Source organism: Otolemur garnettii, unplaced genomic scaffold (assembly GCF_000181295.1).
Source record: "Otolemur garnettii isolate 467f Iridium unplaced genomic scaffold, OtoGar3 scaffold00277, whole genome shotgun sequence".
In the NCBI taxonomy this organism is placed as follows: Eukaryota; Metazoa; Chordata; class Mammalia; order Primates; family Galagidae; genus Otolemur; species Otolemur garnettii.
Genome location: NW_003852672.1, coordinates 752,418 through 774,804, shown reverse-complemented (window position 1 = coordinate 774,804; position 22,387 = coordinate 752,418). Strand labels below are relative to the sequence as shown.

Here is a 22,387-nt window from a genome sequence, read left to right as displayed (position 1 = left end):
TTTGACAATATATGAATCAAGAAATTTTAACCATATAATGATTTTGTGTTGAAGAGCAAGAGTTTACTTGCTTAAGTTTGAATATTGTGTTTTTAAAAAACTTTATTTATTTTTTTGAGGCACAGTCTTATTTCAGCCCTAGGTAGAGTGCAGTGGTGTCAGAGCTCACAGCAACCTCGAACTCCCGGGCTTCAAGCAATCCTCCTGCCTCAGCCTCCCAAATATCTGGGACTACCACACAATACCTGGCTAGTTTTTCTTTTTAGTAGAGATAAGGTTTTGCTTGAACCCCTGAGCTCAAGGGATCTTCCTGCCTTGGCCTTCCAGAGTGCTAGGATTATAAGTGTGAGTAACCATGCCTGGCCTTAAAAGATTTTTTTTTATTATAATTGTGTGTTGGGAAGAATTAGTTATTTCAATAAGTCATTTTATTATGGAACCTCAGTGCTTTATGTTTAAGACAGCTAAAAGGAAGCCCAATCAAAAACCTATAATTTAAGAGATCTTCTAGGTCTTAAAGTATTTCCTGTCTATCTTAAAGTCAGTGTCCTAGGTTTCTCCCCATCTTTGTCATTGTCATCGTCATTACCATTTACTTACTATGTGCTGGGCTCATGCTAAGGACTTACTTGATGAGTGAGTTAACCTCTCTGAGCTCGTCTTATCTTTTTTCTTAGGAGATTTCTTATCTATTCAATGTAGATAGTGAGTACCTCATGGGGCTTCAGGAATAGCTGAGTAGATAAAGCATATAAAGTACTGGATCGAGATTTCAGGTTTGGCAAGAACTTCAAGGCCCTTGCTCTTAGCTCATATGCCACCCTGCTGCTGCAGTACTAATGCTAAAATTAAGGACAGTAGTAAGTCTCAAAAAAAAAAAAAAAAACAGTAACTACTATTAATTGAGCAGAATGATGATGAAATTTATATGCAAGACTACTGTGAGATAGGCTTTTTGAAAAATTATTTTAAAGAGGGGGAAAAGGCTGAGTGTGGCTCACATCTTTCTTTAATCCTAGCATTCTGGGATGCCAAGGTATGTAGATTTCTTGAGCTCAGGAGTTTGAAAGGAGCCTAAGCAGAGTTGGACCCTGGGTCTACTAAAAATAGAAAATTTAGCCCAGCATAGTGATAGGTGCCTGCAGTCCCAGATACTCAGGAGGCTGAGGCAGGGGGATCGCTTAAATCCAAGAGTTTGAGGTTGCTGTGAGCTATGATACCATGGTGCTCTAGCTAGAGGGAGGGAGACTGTTATAAATAAATAAGGAAAATGAGTTAATATCACTTGTTCTGAGGTCATATAACTTTCTGTGGAATTTAAGTCTCTGTGTGACATCAATATTAGCACTCTTAAACTCTTAAGACACTAAAGGGATAACCTTTAAATCCAACATCAAGTTCGCTTTGCCTGGCTGTCAAGTGGCTGGGGGACTGGAGCTATCTCTTGCAGTCTCTTCCACCTGCCACTCTGACTTTATAACGGCAAGTTTCTAATTTGTCTTACGTATTTTTGTGTCTAACTCAGGTCTTGGACACTTCCTGATTGCTTTTTCCTTCTTACCTGATACATGCTTTGGATTTAGCTTAGAAAGGTGTTCCTTCCTACAAATTTCTTATTTGTTAAATAGTGACCTCATGCAGACAGGAGTGGCAAACGGGATTGGAAATTGCCTTAGATCATTTGGCAAGAGCTGTATTTTTAGGGGTTGTGGGTGGAGGAAAGGCCTGTCTAAAGGCCTCTTTCTCCTTTCCTCAGAATACCTTCCTGTTGACTCATTGGAAATCATAATGAAAAGCAGATGGAAAATTGGAGAGGCAGCTGCCAGTCCAGAGCTTGACTTCTACTGGGGCAGATGTTTGGGACTGAGACAATACTGGGCTCTGAGAAGAAGAACTGAGATTTTTGCAGTGGAAGGAAATATTGTTGCTATGATAGGTGTCTATGCATATGGTTAAAAAGTATCAGACTGTTCCTTGGGATCCTTGATTAGCAGCATAAGAAACTAAAAATGTGGCAGGCGCCTGTGGCTCAGTGAGTAGGGCGCCGGCCCCATATACTGAGCTCGGGTGTCGGGTTCAAACCCAGCCCTGGCCAAACTGCTACAAAAAATAACCGGGCGTTGTGGCGGGTGCCTGTAGTCCCAGCTACTTGGGAGGCTGAGGCAGAAGAATCGCCTAAGCCCAGGAGTTGGAGGTTGCTGGAGCAACTCCGCTGCACTCTACCGAGGGCGAAAAAGTGAGACTCTGTCTCTACAAAAAAAAAAAGAAAAGAAAAGAAACTAAAAATATTTTCTTGAATAGTACTAATGGGAGATGTTAAACACTCAAGTAATAAAAAAGAACGGGACAAAAATGAGAAAAGGAAAAGTTGAGAAGAGGCTGAAAAATCTTATGACCACTAAAGATAGGAAAATGTTAAGATAAAATTTAGAGGGGGCGGTGCCTGTGGCTCAAAGGAGTAGGTGCCGGCCCCATATGCTGGAGGTGGCGGGTTCAAACCCAGCCCCTGGCCAAAAACTGCAAAAAAAAAAAAAAAAATAGCCGCACATTGTGGTGGGCGCCTGTAGTCCCAGCTATGTGGGAAGCTGAGGCAAGAGAATCACTTACACCCAAGGGTTTGAGGTTGCTGTGAGCCATGACGCCACAGCACTCTACCGAAGACTCTGTCTCAAAAAAAAAAAAAAACTCATTGCACAAGAATACAATAGAGTACGTCATTGTTTTTGTTCACAGTTGCTTAGTTTTCAGGTATGGATTTAACCTACCAATGCACATTCACTACCCAGCTTTTGCTATTATGTAGTACTGTGATTAGCAAATTTGTGAGTAGGTAAGTCATTGTGCATGTGTGAGTATTCTTGCAGGATAGATTTCTAAAAGTACAATTTCTGGGTCAAAGAGAATATGCATATTTAGATTTTATAAATATTCCCAATTTGCTCTCTTTGGACAGTCATGTATGTATGAGAGGGCTATTTGCTCCACAATTTTATCAACCTAGAATGTTATATATTATTTTTATATTTGCCAGTTTCTTAGTGAAAATGATATTGCATTATAGTTTCATTTTCAGATCATCTGATTCCTAATAAAGATGATTAACTTTACATGTTCTAAATCTATTTTTATTTCCTTTTCTGTGAACTGTTTTGGCAGAATCCTTTCTCATTTTTGACTAGATTATTAGTCATTTTATTATTGAGTTATAAGAACTCTTTATGTATGAGGGAATTGGCTCTTTGTGTAGTATAGTTATTATAGTTTAGTTTATCCTTTAAATTTGGGCTTGGGTAAGGTGTTCAAAATTTTAAATTCCAAAGTCTAAAATTTTAAAACATATTCAAACTTTTTTAGTTTTTTTTTGAGACAGTCTCACTGTGTCGCCCTTGGTAGAGTTCTGTGATGTCACAGCTCACAGCAACCTCCAGCTCTTGGGCTAGGATGATTCTCTTGCTTCAGCATCCTGAGTTGCTGGGACTATTGGTGCCCACCACAACACCCGGGTGTTTTTGTTGCAGTTGCCACTGCTGTTTTAGCTGGCTAGAGCCAGGTTTGAACCCATCACCCTCCATATATGGGGCCAGCGCCCTACCCACTGAGCCACAGGCGCCGCCCTCAAACTTTTTTAAACTTTTATTTTTAGCTTTTGAGTTTTTTGTGTCATTTTTAGAGAATCCTTATCTATACTATATTGAGATTAAATTAGGACATTCCCACATGTTTCTGTCTAGTAAGTTATTTTAGGATGTAAAGAGTTTTAACAGTTAACTCTTTCGTGGAATTTATTTTGGTGTGAGGAGTTAGGTTGAGATCCTGCTTTTTTTTCTTACAGATTTTTGGATAACATCTTTAATTTTGAGCATTAGCAAATGGCTTTCTTATGAAAAGAGCCATGTGCTCTAGTATATAAACTGGGATCATAATTTTTGCAGAACAAGTCAGCTTCAGCTGTTGAGATTTTTTTTTGTTTGTTTTATTTTGTTTAGAGAATAGTTTCACTCTATTGCCCTTGGTAGAGTACAGTAGCGTCACAGCTCACAGCAACCTCCAACTCCTGGGCTTAGGCAATTCTCTTGTCTCAGTCTCCTGAGTAGCTGGGACCCCAGGCACCCACCATAAGGCCTGGCTGTTTTTTGTTTGCAGTTTGGCTGGGACTGGATTGGAACCAGCCTCCCTTGGTATATGGGGCCAGCACCCCACCCACTTATCCACAGGCGCCACCCAGTAGCTGTTGAGATTTTTGAAAACTATGGCTTAAATATCTTTTTGGGGAAATTGGCTAGAATTTTCCAAAGTGCTTTCAAGCAAATAGTATTGTGATCTTAAACAGATTAACAGCATGTAATGAAGTTGGCATTGAGAAAATAGGTTTTGGATTAACAGCTTTCACATAAAGACTTTGAGAGGTGAATAGACCTGCCAAACTAACATAGGTGATTCTTTATCTTAAGGAATATACAAGTTTAGAGTCTAAAAAACAGTTCGGCTGGCTTGGCGCCTATAGCGCAAGCGGCTAGGATGCCAGCCACATACACCAGAGCTGGCGGTTTTGAATCCAGCCTGGACCTGCCAAACAACAATGACAACTACAACCAAAAAATGGCCGGGCCGTTGTGGCAGGCATCTGTAGTCCCAACTGCTTGGGAAGCTGAGGCAAGAGAATCGCTTAAGCCTAGGAGTTCGAGGTTGCTGTGAGCTATGATGCCACGGCATTCTACCCAGGGTGACAGCTTGAGACTCTGTCTCAACAAAACAAAACAGTGCAGCTAACATTGCATGCACGTCAGAATATTATGGGGTGTGCACTGTTAATGAGTGCTGCAACATTGAAGAAAGGACTTAGTGATGAAACAAATTTCAGAAACACTGGGTGAAAATAAGTTAAGTGAATTGTTTAACTGGGAGATTACTTGGAATCTGTACTGTGGAGCTGTGAATTTGAATATCCAAGGCATGTATGCAGTCCTCCTCAAACCTTCCTTACTGTCACTCTGCCCACAGATTATCTTCTTAGGAATAGTATTCAGGTTATCCTGGTGGTTTGGGAAACACTCCTAATAGTGCTATGGATTTGAGGTACTGTTTCAAATAAGAATTTGGGACAAGTTCGCGGTTATTTCCCACCGATTTATGTTTTATTATATTTTCTTTCCATTCTCCATTGAGTTTTGCTGTTCTTGGCTCACAGAGCTTAAATTAAAGCTGTAGTTGTGCTAACTGGGTGTGTCTAGTTACTGAATTTCACTTAGTGACCTTGAAGACACTGTGAAGGACAGGAATATGGTTTCCAAAAATGGGGAGTGCAGATTTACTAATTATTAAAAAAGAAAAAAGATACCACAGACTGTTGTCTAGTAAACTAGTTTCTGGTAAGACATTAGATGGGCAAAAGTTTAGAGCACACTGTCAAGTAGAGAGTTCGTGGGCACTTAGAAAATTGACATTTATGAGCCAGCACGGGCTTCTTAAGAAAAACCCTGCTGCATTAATATCGTTTCCTTTTGGGTCACCAAATTGATGAATCAGAAAAACACGATATGTCTAGATTTCAGTGAGGCCGTTTTAAAGTATGTCTTCATAATACTCTTGCAGACAGATTGAATAAATGTGAACTAGTTTGTAATAATAATATGGGTCATTACAAAAGTTTTGAGATACAGAAAAATCAAGAAATGTAAAATACACTCTGATGGAAACAAATGAAGCCCTCTCAGCAACCCCAATAAGCCGGGCAACTTGAAACTTGCACAGATGAATCAGAAAGGACTCTTGTCACTATGTCTCTTGGAAGTGAAATGATGGACTGTACCAGGGTCTGTCTCAGAACTTCTCGTAATTAAGATGATTTGTAACTGGTTGGACCTGGTCAGTGGGTGTTAGTCCACTAGTTGATTCTTGATTATTGCTATAAAGCATGTTGGGTAAGCATGACCAGAATGAAAAAGGGTCTAAAAATTATGATGTATGAAGAATAATTGAAAGGACTGAGGTCATTTAATATAGAAACAAGATTTAGAGAGAATATAAAATCAAAATCTCAGCAGTTTCTCCTCTTATCCAAGTAGATTCATTCAACTGTTGTATTAACATTTTGCCTACATTACTAAAAAATGCCTGAGCAATGGAAGGAGGGTTTCAGTTTATCATGTGTGGTACTAGGGGAACAGAACTAAGCAATGAGAATCTGCTGAATGGGAGGAAGAACTTTATAACCAGAAGAAATTTCCAAAAAGTATCTGAGCTGCTTTGGGAAAACTCATGTTGCAGACAGTTTTCAAAAAGACTATGTAACAGTTTAATGGAAGATTGTTACTATGTTCTAACCTAAGTATTTTTTCAAGTTATTTAGAAACAATTTTATTTTAATTTTCTGTGTTATTAAAAATTATTTTTATTTTGATTGACTTGATAGTGATCCGTTGCTCATTTTTTTGACATGGCTAGGAAGATGGGGAGAAATACCTCCAATAAAGTAAATCATTACTTTGAAGCAAGTAAAAAACATCTTTAAGCTCCTCCATTGTTCAGGGCACTCTGGCAGAATTGGTGAGGATGCTAAAGTATAATCCAGTTCTGCTTTTAGGAGGTTTACAGATTGATTAGACAGACAGGGTATAAACATTTTAAAAGTTACCCACCATCAGAAAATGAGAATTCTCAATGTCACAAGGCAATATATAATTACTAAGGAAATGATGTAAACAGTTAACGTGTGAGAGTTCAGATGAAGGAAAGATTATTTTATGGCTAGAGCTTGCAAGATGAAACTGACATTGTATGGGGGAGAAGGGAAAGCATAGCACTGTGTGTATTTGTCTCTTACTCTGTGCCACTTCAGAATTGGGACTGTCTTTTTCTGCATCTGGGGACCCAGCAGCCCTCTTACCACAGTGCTTTCCACAAAGTGAGTGAGCAGGAATGTTGTTCAGTTGAGTTAGTGCAGGGTCTTCGTGGACTGTGGGGGTGTGGCAGGAAAGAGAATTTCAATTTTATGACGATGGGGGGATAATTTCTGGATTTTAAAAATTCTTATTATTTGGTGATAATTGAAACCAGGAGTAGTATAGCCCTTAAGCAACAGAGAAAGAACAGTGTGTCTCTGAGTATTTAAAGTACTATGCTTCAAAGGTAAATTAGAAAAGGCTTTCACTATTATGTACATAAATGACTGTGGTAAGAGGTAGAGAGATACAAAGTGCTACAGGAGAGTTTAGGGAAAATTCAGAGTAAGAAGGTACTTCTGGTGTTAGCCCTTGGGAAGGGTTCATGGAGGAGGTGGCTTTTAAAGGTAAAATTTGAATTGGCTGAGATAGGTGAGGCTGATCACATAAAAGGTTTTGTAAACCTTTGTTCTCAGTGGTTTCCCCCATCCCTAGCTTTCTACATTATTGCTTGATGACCTCTGTTTTTGCTACAAAACTTCCTCAGTTTTGGCTCTAACTATTACAATTATCATTGATTAATGACATGCCATCTTGACCTCCTTCCCCAATGTGACGTGGGAAATATCTTTCCTCCTGAGACTCAGCCTTCTGTCTGTGGTCGGGATCCCGTCCCTTTTTGTCTTCTAGGATTCTATTCCAATACTTGTTTTCTGTCTGTAACTTAGACCTTTTTTTCTAGCTGGTTCTTTCTCCTTAGCACATGAACAACCTCACCCATTCAAGATACACTTCCTTAATCCTAGACTCACCTCTGATTATCCCCTTTTTATTCCTTCAAGGAAAACTTCCTCTTTCACTTTTTTATCCTGACTTGTGTGCATGTAATTCTTTGTTTTTAAATTCCTTTTTTCCCCCTTGATTCAAGAATGGGTATAATTCTTGAGCCTTCTTTTGCCCCACTAAAATTTCTCTTGCTCATTATCACTAGAGGCCTAATCGCTCTGTCTGATGGAAACTTTTTTTCTCTGTTTTTTCTTCATGAAGTTTTCTTCCTTTTAATTGGATATCTTTTCATGCTTTTTAAATTTTGAACTGTGTTAAAGTGTTGACCTGTTTATAAAATATATCTAAGTACAATTCAGTTAGTATTCCTGCAGAAAGCTTGCCTGGACACCCACCCTCACCTAGGTCTGAGTTAGGGGCTCCTCTCTTGTACTTCTGTGATCTCCTATGTAACTTTTATTATAGTTTTGCTCTTTAATACACTCTGAGCCTTAGAGGACAAGGGCTATATCCTCAATGAGTACAGTGAAACCTTCTTCCTCATGCGTTCTTACTGAGTAATAGATCTGAAAGTCTGTTTAAGTTTTTGACATATACTTGCTGGACAGGCTCTCCTTGTTCCCCAGGGTGCTAACAGAGGATTGCTTTTGCAAAGAAATATGTCTTTCACCTGTGGAGGACGGTTACCTGTTTCTTAAGAGCTGCTCTTAGTAATCAGAGTAGTCTGTACCTTCTGAAATACAGGTATCATCAGTTTAATTTAGTTTCAGGATTTTTTCTTTTAAGATTAAAAGTCTTGGCTCAGTGCCTGTGGCTTAAGTGGCTAAGGTGCCAGCCACATACACCTAAGGTGGCGGGTTCAAATCCAGCCCAGGCCCACCAAACAACAATGATGGCCGCAACCAAAAAATAGCCGGGCGTTGTGGTGGGCGCCTGTGGTCCCGGCTACTTGGGAGCCTGAGCAGGAGACTCCCTTGAGCCCAGGAGTTGGAGGTTGCTGTGAGCTGTGATGTAACAGCACTCTACCCAGGGGGACAGCCTGAGGCTCTGTCTCAAAAAAAAAAGATTAAAAGTCTTTCATACTTCATGATGTGCATGTGGTAGATAGAGATGGATGGACAGATAGACAGCTGTTTCACCAGGCTCTGCTTCTGAAAACTTGGCCTGGGAATAAGTAGTTTATAAAAAACAAAACAAAACAAAAAATTTTATCAAAGTATAATTTACATACTGTACAGTGCACCCATTTTTAGTGTACTACTCAATAATATTTAGCAAACTTACCGAGTTGTACAACCAACCCATCAGAATAGTCTAGCTTCCATATCAGACCAGGGACTTTATTGAAATTAACAATTAGCCATTTAATTTTTGTAAGTAGGCTTGACCTGCCCTATGCAGTTATGATAAGAATGAAATGATTTGCTTGAGGATGGGGTCTGTATTAGTGATAAATACAAAAGCTAAATAGATTACTTAAAAGAAGCAAACAAGTTTGTCTTTTATTTATCCCTGTAGCTTTTCATATTGACCTAATTTATACTCAGAAGTTTCTTTTGTAACATAAGCTATCAGGACTTCTCTCATATTGCTTGTATAGCTGGGAAAACAAAACCTTTTCATTTCTTACCTAGATTACTGCAGTATTTTCTTTTCTTTCTTTCTTTTTTTTTTTTTTTTTTTGAGCCAGAGTCTTACCTGTCACCCTTGGTACAGAGTGCCATGTTGCCACAGCAACCTCAAACTCTTGGGCTCAAGTGATTCTCTTGCCTCAGCCTCTCCAATAGTTGGGGCCACAGACATCTGCCAAAAGGCCCAGCTATTTTTGAAGATGGGGTCTCTCTCTTGCTCAGGCTGGTCTTGAACTCTGGAGTTGAGGTGATCCACCCACCTTGGCCTCCCAGAATGCTGGGATTACAGATGAGCCACACCTCATGCTGTACTTTCTTAACTGTCTCCTCACCCCTCACTGGCCCCTCATCCTAATTCATAATGCTTAGAATGATCTTTTAAATCCAATCTTATCCTTTCATTCCTGTTTCAAATTCTCTGTAGGCTCTACCTGGTCTCCTCCCTTGGTCTGAGATATTCTCCCTATTCTCTCTCTCTCTCTGTCTCACACATGTACGAGTCCTTCAGGAAATGCCATTTTCTCTGGTTCACTGGCCGGATCTCCTCCCTCTTCATATGGTAAAGAGTGCTTTATTGAATACTTTGCATTCCTTCCTCTCAAGGCTTGAACTTACCCTGTTATATTTGAATTATTAAGCTATTCATCTAGTGCCTAGTTGGTGCTCAGATGTGTTTGTGGTTTAGTAGAATCCTAATTATGGGAAAGACAGCCAAATTTGGGAGGCTTTTAGCATAGAGTAACCCTGCGTTTGGGGAGTATTGCTGTGCACAGTGGGTGTGGTAGCAGAGGACTACTCTGGAGGAACTGAATCTCAATGGCCTAAAGTGGGCAGTTCCGGCATTGGCGTGTTCCTTTTCCGTATTACACAGAGCTGGGAAACCACTGAAGTCATGTGCTCTGCAGAACTTGTTCAACTGGTTTCCTCTCCACAGACCCTTAATTCAGATTTCCACCCTGATTCTTTTCTACATGTGCTCTTGGTCTGGGCTTGTTTTAAGGTTTACCACTGTAGAGTTTTCAGTATAGTCATTTCTTTGTCTTGCTGAGTGGTAGAATGTGTAGGACCAAGTGTTTACTCCCTTTGCAAATGTTATCAGTAGGACAAGGTAGACAGATATTATGTAAGTTACTGAGTGTCAGATTCTAAAAGCAGGTTTATTTCTGAGAATCTAGCTGTTTCACACAGAGATCTATAGCTACCATTGTTTACAGCCTACTATTGCTTCGTGCACATTATCTCATTTAATCCTCACAGGAGATTTACCAGGTTTAGAGGTATTGCTAATCCTGTTTTACCGACAGGAAACAGAAGCTCAGAGAGGTTAGTTAATAACATGTCATTCTTGGTCATTCTTATTTCCTTCCTTCTTTTTTCAGGGAAGAAGTGGGTATGTTCCTTCCTGTAAGTAGCTGCTAAGTCTGCTCTTTAGAACCTTGCTGTCTTTTGTTCTTTAGTGCCTCTTTCACTTACTCTTTCCTTGTGGACAGCAAAAAAACGACACCTTCCCTGGACATACTGCCATCTCCTCAGACTAACCCGTCCTCCCCTCCTTCGCTTCTTTCCTTCTTAAACTGTTTTTTTTTTTTTTTTTGGCTTTTTTTGCAGTTTTTGGCTGAGGCTGGGCGCCGCTCCCTTCTTAAACTTTTTGAAAAAGAAACCTATATTTGCTGCATCTCCTTCCCCACTTCTGGTTACTTTTCTGTTATTGTAATCTGACTTTTACCTCCTTATACCAGAGGCCCTCACAGGGGTCACAGGTGACCTTCCTCTTTATGGAAGTTTAAATAATAACCTGTTTATCTTTTCCTTTCTCATTTCTATTTCTGAGTTCTTGTTTGTAAATTGCTTTTACTTTCCCACTTCAAGATGATACAAGTATTCATCTGTATTTTTTAATTTTTCTTGTTTTGGCTTTTAAAAATCTAATCCATTTGGCATTTAGTGTTAGTTGCAAAATGTGAAGTCAGGAACTAACTTTGCTGAGTTTTTTTTTCCTCTTTTCCCATCTTAAGGAATGTTCATATTCCCCACGGCCCTGAAACCAACCTCCCTCCACCCATCTAGCAGATTGTCAAATGAGATCAATTCTACCTCTGTGATTGGTTATCTTTCTATTTTTGCCTTTGCCCTAAAGATCTTATTATCTCTCACCGGGATTCCTGAAATAGTTGCCTAATATTTCTGCCTTGTCTCTGTCTTCCTGGCTGCTGTTCTTGTCACCCTTCTAAGTATTAGGTGTGCTGGGCCACGCTTATGCTCCACAGTCGCCTGTGGCTCCCGTTGCCTTCAGGTGCAGTGCTGGACCCCGAGGCATCTCCACCTGCTCCTCTGCCACCACGATTTGTCAGTCCCTGGATGTGCCATTTGTTTTCATGCTGGGTTTTTTTTTCTTTAGCCCTTTGTTTATGCTGTTTCTCTATCTTAAATATTTCTTTTCCTGATTTTTCACCTCTCTTAAGTACAATCTATCTTAGCAAAGCCTAGTTCAAATATCAGCTCCTATATTAGTTATTTGTTTAGTATCTCTTTTCTCAGAGAATGATTCCCTTAAAGATAGGGACTGGTATTCAGCACATACTGTGCCACTGGTAAGTATTAGAGTCTTCAGTTAGAATGTTTCCTGAATGAGTATGTGGCTATCAGAGTAGATAACTTTTTTAAAGAATTGACTTAAAATATGCATTAAACAAAACTTTATAAAAAGACTACATTGGAAAGATATGTAAGAACTGCTGTGTGATTAAAGGGAGGCTTTTGTATAAGTCCTCAATTTTTATACTAGTTGTGACAATTACCAGAGTTTAATAATAGTGCTCCATCTTAGAGTCTACTTTCGAAGGGTTGTTCATGAAGCCATAGACTGTGACTTGGGATGTTCTAGGAAGTCCAGCATAAGAAATTAGGTTTTGATTTGTTTTTTTGTTTTTTGTTTGTTTGTTTGTTTTTGAGACAAGGTCTCACTTTGTTGCCCTGGGTAGAGTGTAGTGACCAGAGTGCAGCTCAAAGCAACCACAAACTCCTGGGCTCAAGTGATCCTCCTGGTCCAGCCTACTGAGTAGCTGAGACTATAGGTGCCCCCACTACACATGCCAATTTTTCTATTTGTTGTAAAGGTGGGATCTTGCTCTTGCCTAGACTGGTCTCTCAGCTCCTGTCCTCAAGCCTGGCTCTGCCTCTCAGGGGGCTGGAATTACAGGTGTGAGCCACCGCCCCTGGCCCATGCCAGGCAGAACTTCAGCCTTTGTTAGTAAGTGTTGAGTAGAAGGTAGCGGTTGTTATTCTTGAACGAAGGAGTGTCCTATAGCAGTTAAAGTGTAGGCTTTAGAGTCATACCAACTTGGGTTCAAGATGAACTTAGTAGCTGGGTAAGCTTGGACAGTTTACTTTTGGAGATATACAGTTGTGCTGTCTGTAAAATAAAAACAGTAATACTGCTTGTCTTTGGAGGCTGTTGTAGAGATCAAGTATGTAAAGTATTTAGCTTTGTATCTGCCACATGGAGTGTTTGAGATTTGTTTTTTAATGTTATTTATATTGAAAATGAATGATTCAGATGTTAGTGCTTTCCTGTTGAGCAGTTGTGTTTCAGATTCACTATCACTTTTTTTTATAATTTGCATTTGACTTAGATTTGCTATAGCAGTTCTGGGATTAAAATTGAGGAGAAGTGAGAATTCCACTCTCCACTTTATTCACATCTTTTGAGAAATAAAAGAAACATAAGATTGTTGTGGCTGAGCTGTGTTTGTGACTGTGTCTGGTAGTCCTGATAAGATGTAGGTTGTGCTGATGTTACCATTTGGTAGGATATTCTCAAAAGATTTTTTTTTTAAGTTGCCTATTTGTTAAAACATTTAAAAGAAAATTTAAAAAACCCTGCATTGTTGTCAAAGTGATTTTCTGACATAGATCTGATCAGGCCATCCTTCAGTGTCTCCAGCAATGACAAACCATCTGTTGCACGGTCCCACCTGCTGACACTTCATCTGCCTAACCCCTAATCCCCTTCCCTTTTACCTTCCAGCACGGGCTGTGCTGAGCTGCTTGGTGACATTCTTTGATTTCTTGTGCCTCCCCACCTTTGTGCTTGGTGTTTCTTCTGTTTGGAAGCCTTCTGTGCCCTGGCCATTTGGTAAACTCGTCTTCATTCTTTAGAACCCATCATATTTGTGGATGATGAAGCTGAGTGAGAAGCTACTATTTAGGGTGGCAGAAATAGAGTCACAAAAGATAACCGATGTTAGGGACAATCGCCTGAATCTAACATGAAGAAATATAGCATTGAATGGAAACAATGGTTTCAATATGGAATTTTAGAGATACCACTTAGCAGTTCTGTATGTGGAAAATAATGAAGTTCTGTTGACTGGGAAAGTGTAATAAAATAATTTAGTCTGAGCCTTTGTGGTGATGGGAGTGCTCAAAAAGAAGAATGTGGCAGCCCTGCTCTGTCTCAGCCTGGCAGACCACACTGGACCACAGTGTGCAGGTGGGGAGTGCTGAGATGAGAAGGATGGAGGGGCCCAGGAATGCTGGCCAATGCTAATGGCAGCACCCAGTTTTGAGTGCTTGCTCACTCTGGGCCAGGTGCTGTTCTTAGCACTTTTTATGTGTTATTTAATCTTCACAAACATTCTCTGGGTAGGTGCTATTATTGTCACTTTTTATGAAGAGTGTTTAGAAGAACTGGAATCATTTTACATACAGAAGTGTTAGCATGTGACTCATCATATGAGGGAATAGGAGGAAAGGAACAAATATTTTTTTCAGAACCCAGCCAAGCACTGTGTAAGCTTTGTACTTCATTTGGAATCTTAGTTAATTCTCAGGGACAAACCTATTTGGAAGGAACTATTGTTACTTTTTAACGAACGAAGACACTAGTTAAGTAGCTTGCTGTCTTGGAAGTGCCATAGACAGGGTATGACGTCACTAGGGAAGTGTTGAGACGATTGTGTTATGGACCATTATTTCACTTCTGATTCACCTCTCCACGTTTCAACTTGCTCAGCTTATCAATGTTGCTCAGAGGGCTTTATTTGTTTCTATTCAGAGAGATTTTGTACTTCTTGATTTTTTTTTTTTTAATGTGTCTCAAACCTTTTGTAATAACCCATGTATAAATCCATGGCCAGTTCTAGTAACATTACACTTTTATTTCATGTGTTCCCTTGCTCCAAAAGCCCTGTGGAGACCTGGTGCTGGCTTAAAAAAAAATGAATTGAAACTGAATTACCTTCAAGGTTCCATTCCCTGCCAGCAGCAGAGTTCAGGGTCAGCCTGCATCATGAGGTGGCTAAGATATTTTGGATGAATTCAGGCATCAAAGAGGGGAGGGAGTGAAAGGGAAAGGGGAGAGTGAGGTGGTTTGTACAAGATGTTTAATGAGATGACCAACCCTGAGGTTTCTGCTAGGACGGAGTTAAACATGAGAACTGGTAAAAAGCTGTGTTGGCTACTGAGTATCTTTTGTGCGTGAATTTATTGTTAAATTTGTAAAGCTAAACTAAATGCTTAAGTTTTATAAGTTTTATAAGGTATTTTAGCTAAAATACCTAAAACCCCATAAGGTAGATAGAACATGGAGAGGTATCAGCCTTTGTACTGCACTGTATACCTGAAACTTTGCCCTGTTGAGACAGCCTGTGGAGCTGTGCCCTGTTAGGCTTTTGGGATGAGCCTCAAGGTAAGAGCAGCAGTGTGTAGGGGGAGATAGGAAACTAAGGATCAGAGTCTCTTTCTTCCACCTTTGCCTAGTCAGCAGGTGACTTTAGAATAAGCCTCATTCTTATATTCGCAAAGGAGGGGTTATGCAAATAGGTGTAGCTTTTGAGTGGCCTTTTGGGCAATAATAAAAACACTTTTAAATGTTTATAATTTTTTGTTTTAGAGTTATACTTCTAAAGCCCTCTCTCCTAAGGAATTCATTCTAAACACAGGAGCACACTGTGAGCAGAGATTGGCCCCGCAATAGTGTTTAATTGAAAATATTTAAAACTGACATAAACCTATGCCATGCTGCTAAGCAATATGCATAACACCTTTGAAAAGACTTAGGTTTCAGATTGTTGCAGCTTTCAAAGGAAAATTAATAAAAAATGGGATGTTTCCATATAAAAAAAGACATAAATGTCCAACATGGGTGACTGATTAAGCATTTGATAGAATTTTTATGTAACTTCAAGTCTTCAGAAACTATGTAATATGTAAGAAATATCCAGAAAATTTGTGAGAAATGTTTAGAAATTTTTCTTAATGGATATGTATTATATTTGACAAAAACAAAAAAGCTATTTGCCCCAGAAGTGCACGAGGTTCCTGGCTGGTGCTTTTTGTGACTCTGTGACTCAGTGGCAGAGGGGAAGCTCACTCCAGCTGTAGAGAAAGATAGAGGACAGTTTGCTGTGTCCTGGAGTTAGAGGGTGATCTAAACTTTTGCCAACATTAAAAATTATAGCACCTATTTAAAACTGACATTAACATTATAGTAAGTTGGCACCCTACTTTTCAAAGCAGTTTGGTTCTGATTTAACTTATTTTTTAAACTAATCAGGTGATGCTCCATTGTGAGGCAACTCACACTGGTGGGTGAGCCACACATTTGGTGACCTGGAGGGCAGTTTGGGTTTAGGGCAGTTGTTTAAAAATACTCTGTATTTTGCCTATGAAGTCTGACAATTTTAAGTTTACAAACTCCTAGAAAAACGTGCTACATACCTCCTTGCTGAATAAGGGGAGTAGCTCATCAAGGGTGGTGGTGATACTCAGCAAAGGTATGTAGCACTTTCTCTAAGACACATTCATGAACTTAATGCCTAGCTCTAGTGTTTTGCTTAATCCCTTTCACTAAATCACAGTTGGCTTTTTTCCTCTGACCTGACACTTGTATGATATGCAAAGTATTCTACCCCACTGTAGGAAATGTCTCAGAACTGTTTTTATCAAAAAGTGGAGAAAGATAAAGGGACAGGGGAGATGTCACTAAAGACCCTCCTTTTAATTTTTTTTTTTTTTTTTGAGATGAAGTCTTACTGTGCTGCCTAGGCTGGAGTGCAGTGGTTGTTCAGAGTTGTGATCACAGTGCCCCTTGGCCTGGAACTCTGGCCGCAAGCCATCCTTCTGTCTCAACCTCTGACTAGGGCATGACTGGCCCCAAGGCACCCTGCACTGCACTTCCTCAGTCTTAGTCCAGTAATCTCCAGAGGAGGACTCTGATACCCATCTCTGATCCAAGGCAATAATATTCCCCCATTTTGAGAAGAAAATAAGTATTTTTTTCTTTGAACTGTTATGTGCTAGAGGGCTGGTTTTGGCTTAGACTATAATTATTAGGTTTGCCCTTGCTAATGAGAACCCAAGTTAGATTGTCCCCTGAGAGCTGAGGTTGCCAGGAATTGTTTGCCGGAATGATTTTATCTGCATCCTTTTTAGCAGTGAAACATTAGAATTGTATGAGATGTGTCCTTGGACTACATCTGTTTTTCCATACCAAGAACTGCCATTCCTTTCTGCATTACTATTCTGACCTTTAGGCTCTTGCAGAGGTATAGTTTAAATTTTGTAGTTGTTACCAATTGGTATCTAATGTACTGTGTCAATTCTCCTGGAAAACTCATTTGTTCTGTTCCCCCCGTTTTATAATTTAAATTCTATTACTTGAAAGAAAAGCCAGAAGAGAAGCTTATTGTTACTGAGTATAGGAAACATCCAGAAAATTCTCTGGTCCATTCATATATCTATCTAATCTTTATTTTAGTCCATACTATTTGTCATACTATTTGTAGCTGCTTTGTAGCTAGAATAGATTTTAAAGTGAGATTGAGTAACCATAATATAGAATTTGGAAAAAATAAGGAGATTGTGTTGCTTTTCCTTGTTTTTAAAAGATTCTGAGTAATATTCTCAGTTTTAAAAAATGGACTTAATATAAGAAATTTATTATGAAGTATAAGAGTAACAATTTAAGGCCGGGTGTGATGGCTCACGCCTGTAATCCCAGCACTTGGGAGGCCGAGGTGGATAGATTGCCTGAGCTCACAAGTTTGAGACCAGCCTGAGCCAGAGCAAGACCTTGTCTCTAAAAATAGCCGGGCATTGTGGTGGACACCTGTAGTCCCAGCTACTCGGGAGGCTGAGGCAAGAGGATCAGTTGAGCTTAAGAATTTGAGGTTGCTGTGAGCTATGATGCCACAGCACTCTACTGGGAGCAACAAAGTGAGACTGTCTCAAAAATAAAATAAAATGAAATAAAATAAAATAAAATTTATAGAAGTATGAGAAATTCATAGTTTATAGTCTTTAGCAATGTTTTTTTTGGAGACAGAGCTTTACTCTTGTACCCTGAGTAGAGTGTCATGGCATCATAGCTCATAGCAACCTCAAGCTCTTGGGCTCAGGTAATCCATCTTGCCACAGTTTTTCTATTTTTAATAGAGACAGGGTTTTGCTATTGGTCAGGCTAGTCTCGAACTTCTCTGAGCTCAAGTAATCCACCTGCCTCAGCCTCCCAGAGTGCTGGGATTATATAGGTGTGAGCCACTGTGTCTGGCTGGCAATTTTATTAATATAAAAAATAGATAAAACAAATAAATGGGATCATAATACACTTGCATATTACTAAGCCTATATTTTTATTTGGATGTTAATTTTTTTGTCATGTTGTAAGAGACAGGAATTACACTGTCTGGTGTGCAGTGGTGCAATCTCAGCTCACTGCCACCTCGAACTTACGGGCTTAAGTGATCCTACAACCTCAGTCTCCCAAGTAACTGGAACTACCGGTGCCCACCGCTGCACCTGGCTATGTTAGTGTTTTTCTTATTCATGTTTGTGGATATATACATGTGTGTATGTATATGGCATATTCCAAAATTTCTTCTAGTTTTATTTTAAATTTTTGTGTATTAATAAGCATAAATGTTTGAATTTTATATGGCAGTAAATCTCACTTTTATTTTAGTTTGCTGTATCTTGAGCCCTTTTTTTGTTTGCTTTTTCAAAGATTTATCATTTTGGTAAAACAAACCAGGCAACATCTAGTGTTTTGGTAATTTTCTAGTTTAGTGAAGAATATAATGATAATATTAGTCTTGTAAATTTTGAGTGGAATAATTCTAAATTAGAGATTCTTAATCTGCGGTTCATAAAGTCAATGAAATCTCTGAAATTATATGTAAACCTTAAAAATATGTGGATTCTGTCGCTCAAAAGTGGTTTAAAACCATGGCCATAAATGATTTTTCGTTACCTACATTTCTGTTGGTACAAAATACACACAAGTAAACTTTCCTTTGTTGTTTCATCTGAAGCTTCCCTAAAATCTCATGAGAAGTATTTGAGGGGGAAAGTACAGTTTTCTTTTTCTTTCCTCTCCCCCTGCCTGTGAAAAACACAGAAGAATTCACTGTTTCTTGCTTCCATAGGAGTTTCTTTCAGTATGTTAGCTAATTGACTTTGTTTTGATAACTCAAACAACATTAAAACCTAAATATGGAAAATCACTGTGGATTCTAAATTCTGAAACTGGAAGTGAATATCAGCAACAAATTTAAGCTTCTGAACAGTTGAGACAGTGGCTTCTGTTATGTACGGTTTTTCTTAGGACTTCCCAAAGAGTAGCCTGGGGACTGAGGAGAAGGGTCTGAAGTTTTGGGGGCAGTAGGGTCTGGGGAGCCAGCTGGTCCTTTGGCTGCAGTAGGAGGAAGGAGGCTGGACAGGAGGTGGTATTCATGCTCAGGGATTTCCCCAATTTCCTTGCCTCTGAGATCTGACTGAGCCAGGGAAAGATGTGTGTGGAGCTGATCGAGTATTGCTGTGTTTGACTCAACTTCTCCAGGGAGAGAGGAAATTAAGCTTACTCTCTCTCAGAAAGAGTCTGACCTCCCCTTCTCTTTTTCATTATCCTCTCTCCTTTTGTGCAGGTGGATGGAAGCTTGCCTGGGGGAAGATCTGCCTCCTACCACAGAACTAGAGGAGGGGCTTAGGAATGGCGTCTACCTTGCCAAATTAGGAAACTTCTTCTCTCCCAAAGTGGTGTCCCTGAAAAAAATCTATGATCGAGAGCAGACCAGATACAAGGTGAGACCTTCCTGACTTGGTGCTCAGATTCCTGTAAATTTGAAAGAGAAGGTTACATACATTATTTTGTGTGAGAGTTGTTGAGAGAACGTGTAAGGTGTCTTTTTTCCAACAAAATATTAACCTTTAAATTGTCTGGCAGGACAGAGAAATTACTGCAAAGTCAAAATACAGTAGTAAGGAAACCTGGGCTGTCTGTATTTCTGGTAGAATTCTTATGGTGTGTATATAGCAAGTTTCATAGTCTTGAAAACAAATCAGTACTCTGAGTTTTTTTTTTACCCTTTAAAAGGTAGAAGGAATGACTAGGGGAATTGCTACCTTAAATCTGGTTTTCACTAAGCTCTGAGATTTGCTGGCAACTTTAGGGAAAAAATTAGCCTGCAGTATTGGAGTTCATGCTATAATGGGAAAATGATCCAATTTCAGAAAATTGAGATAAATGACAGGGCCCTAAAAAAAGAAGAAGACTGCTTAGCCAAGTTGGGATGTTTACAAGGACCAAATTCTTGGGTTTTTTTGCAGTTTTTGGCCGGGGCTGGGCTTGAACCCGCCACCTCCGGCATATGGGGCTGGCGCCCTACTCTTTGAGCCACAGGCACCACCCGACAAGGACCAAATTCTAATGTCTGCATAGTTCCTCTAGAGAGCTTGCCTGTAAGCTCTTAGAGAGGATGAGTGTGAAAGATAGTGTAAGGTGACCTACTGTAAGAACTGGGCCAAAACTCAGACCCAAGTAAGGCTGCTTCAGTGTCAAAAGAAGATTTTATATTTTACCTTTAAATTCAAAGAGAAACATGGAAGAAGTAGCTCTTTAGCCAAAATCAATCAGCATCCTAAATAGAGACTTTTCCTTTTTTTTTCTTTTTGAGACAGGAGTCTTACTTTGTCGCCCTTTGATAGAGTGCTATGGTGTCATAGCTCATGACAACCTCAAACTCTTGGGCTCAGGCAATTCTCTTGTCTCAGCCTTCCCAAATAGCTGGGACTACAGGCCCTTGGCTATTTTTGGAAATGAGGTCTCCCTCTGACTCAGGCTGGTCTCGATCCTGTGAGCTCAGGCATTCCACCCTCCTTGGCCTCCCAGAGTGCTAGGATTACAGGTATGAGCCACCGCACCCTGTCCCTAAATAGAGACTTTTCTTAATCAAAAGCAAAGACTTGCATGCTGTTTTAAATAGTTATTCTGAAGACAATTCTGATGGTTCTGTAGACAGAGGCAAGATAGTAAAGGAAAGTAGAAACTTGGCAGCAACAATTAAGGTCTTATCTTTGTACCCCTCTTGAGAGTAAATCTTCAAAAGTAGGAGGAAAAAAAATAGTATTTTGGAAGGAAGGGTTTTCTTCCTGTGTGAGTGTGAGAGTCCTGACTGAAGTACTTGATACTACCTACTGTTCTGCAGCTTCTCTGCGCAGCTCATGCCAGATGCTCTATGTGCGCGGTCTCGTTTAATCTTCACTACGTAGCACATAGGTATTCCAGGTGGGAAACTCTTGACTGTAGAGGGTGAAAGGATTTGCCCATGGCCACATCAGGGATTGAATCCCAGATGATTTGATTGCAAAGACCCTGTTCTATGAAACACACACACGTGAAATTTCTCAAGGCTGTTCCTAAGTGGGCGGGAACTGAGATGTGGGTGTGGCATTTTGGGATTGGAATGTGAGCCCAGTGACTTTTGCAAGGAGAGTTCTTGTTTTCTTGTTTAGTATTTGTGTCAATATAACCACCAGCACCTAAAGGCTTTTTTATTTGTTCTAGGCAACTGGCCTTCACTTTAGACACACTGACAATGTGATTCAGTGGTTGAATGCCATGGACGACATTGGATTGCCTAAGGTAACTTACTTCATAGTCATCTTCTGGCTATTTTGGCATAGCAGTTCTTATTCTACCTATACAATTATTCTGAGACACTTTAATTTTTTTCTAACACTAGCGAGGTCTCGTCTATCTGTTTTGGGAAATAGTTTTGTCTTTTCCTGCTCTGTCCTTCGTATCCGTCTCACATCACCCCAGAGAAACTCCCCAGGATGATCTGCACTTTACCCTGTCGGATCACAGACTTTGTTGCCTTGGGTAGAATTCACATACTATGAGATAGGCCATTTTAAAGTGTACGAATTCAGTGGTTGCACTTATTCACACAGTTGTTACATTAAAATTTGACTTTAGGGGCTTGGCACCTGTAGCACAGTGGTTATAGCGCCTGCTATGTACACCGAGGCTGGCAGGTTCGAATCTGGCCCAGGCCAGCTAAACAACAATGACAACTGCAACAACAACAACAAAAATAGCCAGGCATTGTGCTGGGCACCTGTAGTCCCAACTACTGGGAGGTTGAGGCAAGAGAATCACTTAAGCCCAGGAGTTTGAGGTTGCTGTGAGCTGTGACACCACAGCACTGTAGCACTCTACTGAGAGTGATGTGGTAAGACTCTGTCTCAAATAAATAAATAAATAAAATTTGACTTTAGGAAACACAAAAAATATTTTAGCAATCTGTGGAGAGTATGTAGTATGGAGGGTCATTTTATATTCTAAATTGTGGAGTCAAGCTTGCTTTCTTTGGGATGCCATGCTGTTTCTTGTCCCCTTTCTCTCTATTTCCCCTCTCCCCTAACCCCAAAATATACTTTTATATCCTAACAAGAGCCCAAATTGTAGAGGCAATATAATGATATTACTTCCTATGTCTGTTTTAGCGATGACTGTGGTTTTGACGTGGGAGTGTGCTGCCCGAGTGTTAGCTCAGGCATGTGTTCATTGCTGCCATCAGTGAGACAGCCGCTCCAGTTTCCACACGGCCGTGTCACTCTCAGAAACATGCACTGATTGATTGATTTTCTTTTTTTCTCTATGTCATTTGACCTAAGAATTCCACTATTCCCCTCCTAAAAAATATCAATCAGATAGACACAAAAAGATACAGTATATATAAAAGCATTACTTGGCTCGGCGCCTGTGGCTCAAGCGGCTAAGGCGCCAGCCACATACACCTAAGGTGG

General features: G+C 39.9%; 1 protein-coding gene across 1 annotated transcript in view; it reads left to right on the top strand.

Moving 5' to 3' along the window:
- IQGAP1 (IQ motif containing GTPase activating protein 1) overlaps nucleotides 1-22,387 on the top strand; it is a 111,668-nt gene that overhangs the window by 12,168 nt on the left and 77,113 nt on the right. The window contains exons 3-4 of the mRNA XM_003803085.3: nucleotides 19,222-19,378; nucleotides 21,141-21,218. Coding sequence (XP_003803133.1) covers nucleotides 19,222-19,378; nucleotides 21,141-21,218 — 235 coding nt within the window. The remainder of the gene's footprint in view (nucleotides 1-19,221; nucleotides 19,379-21,140; nucleotides 21,219-22,387) is intronic.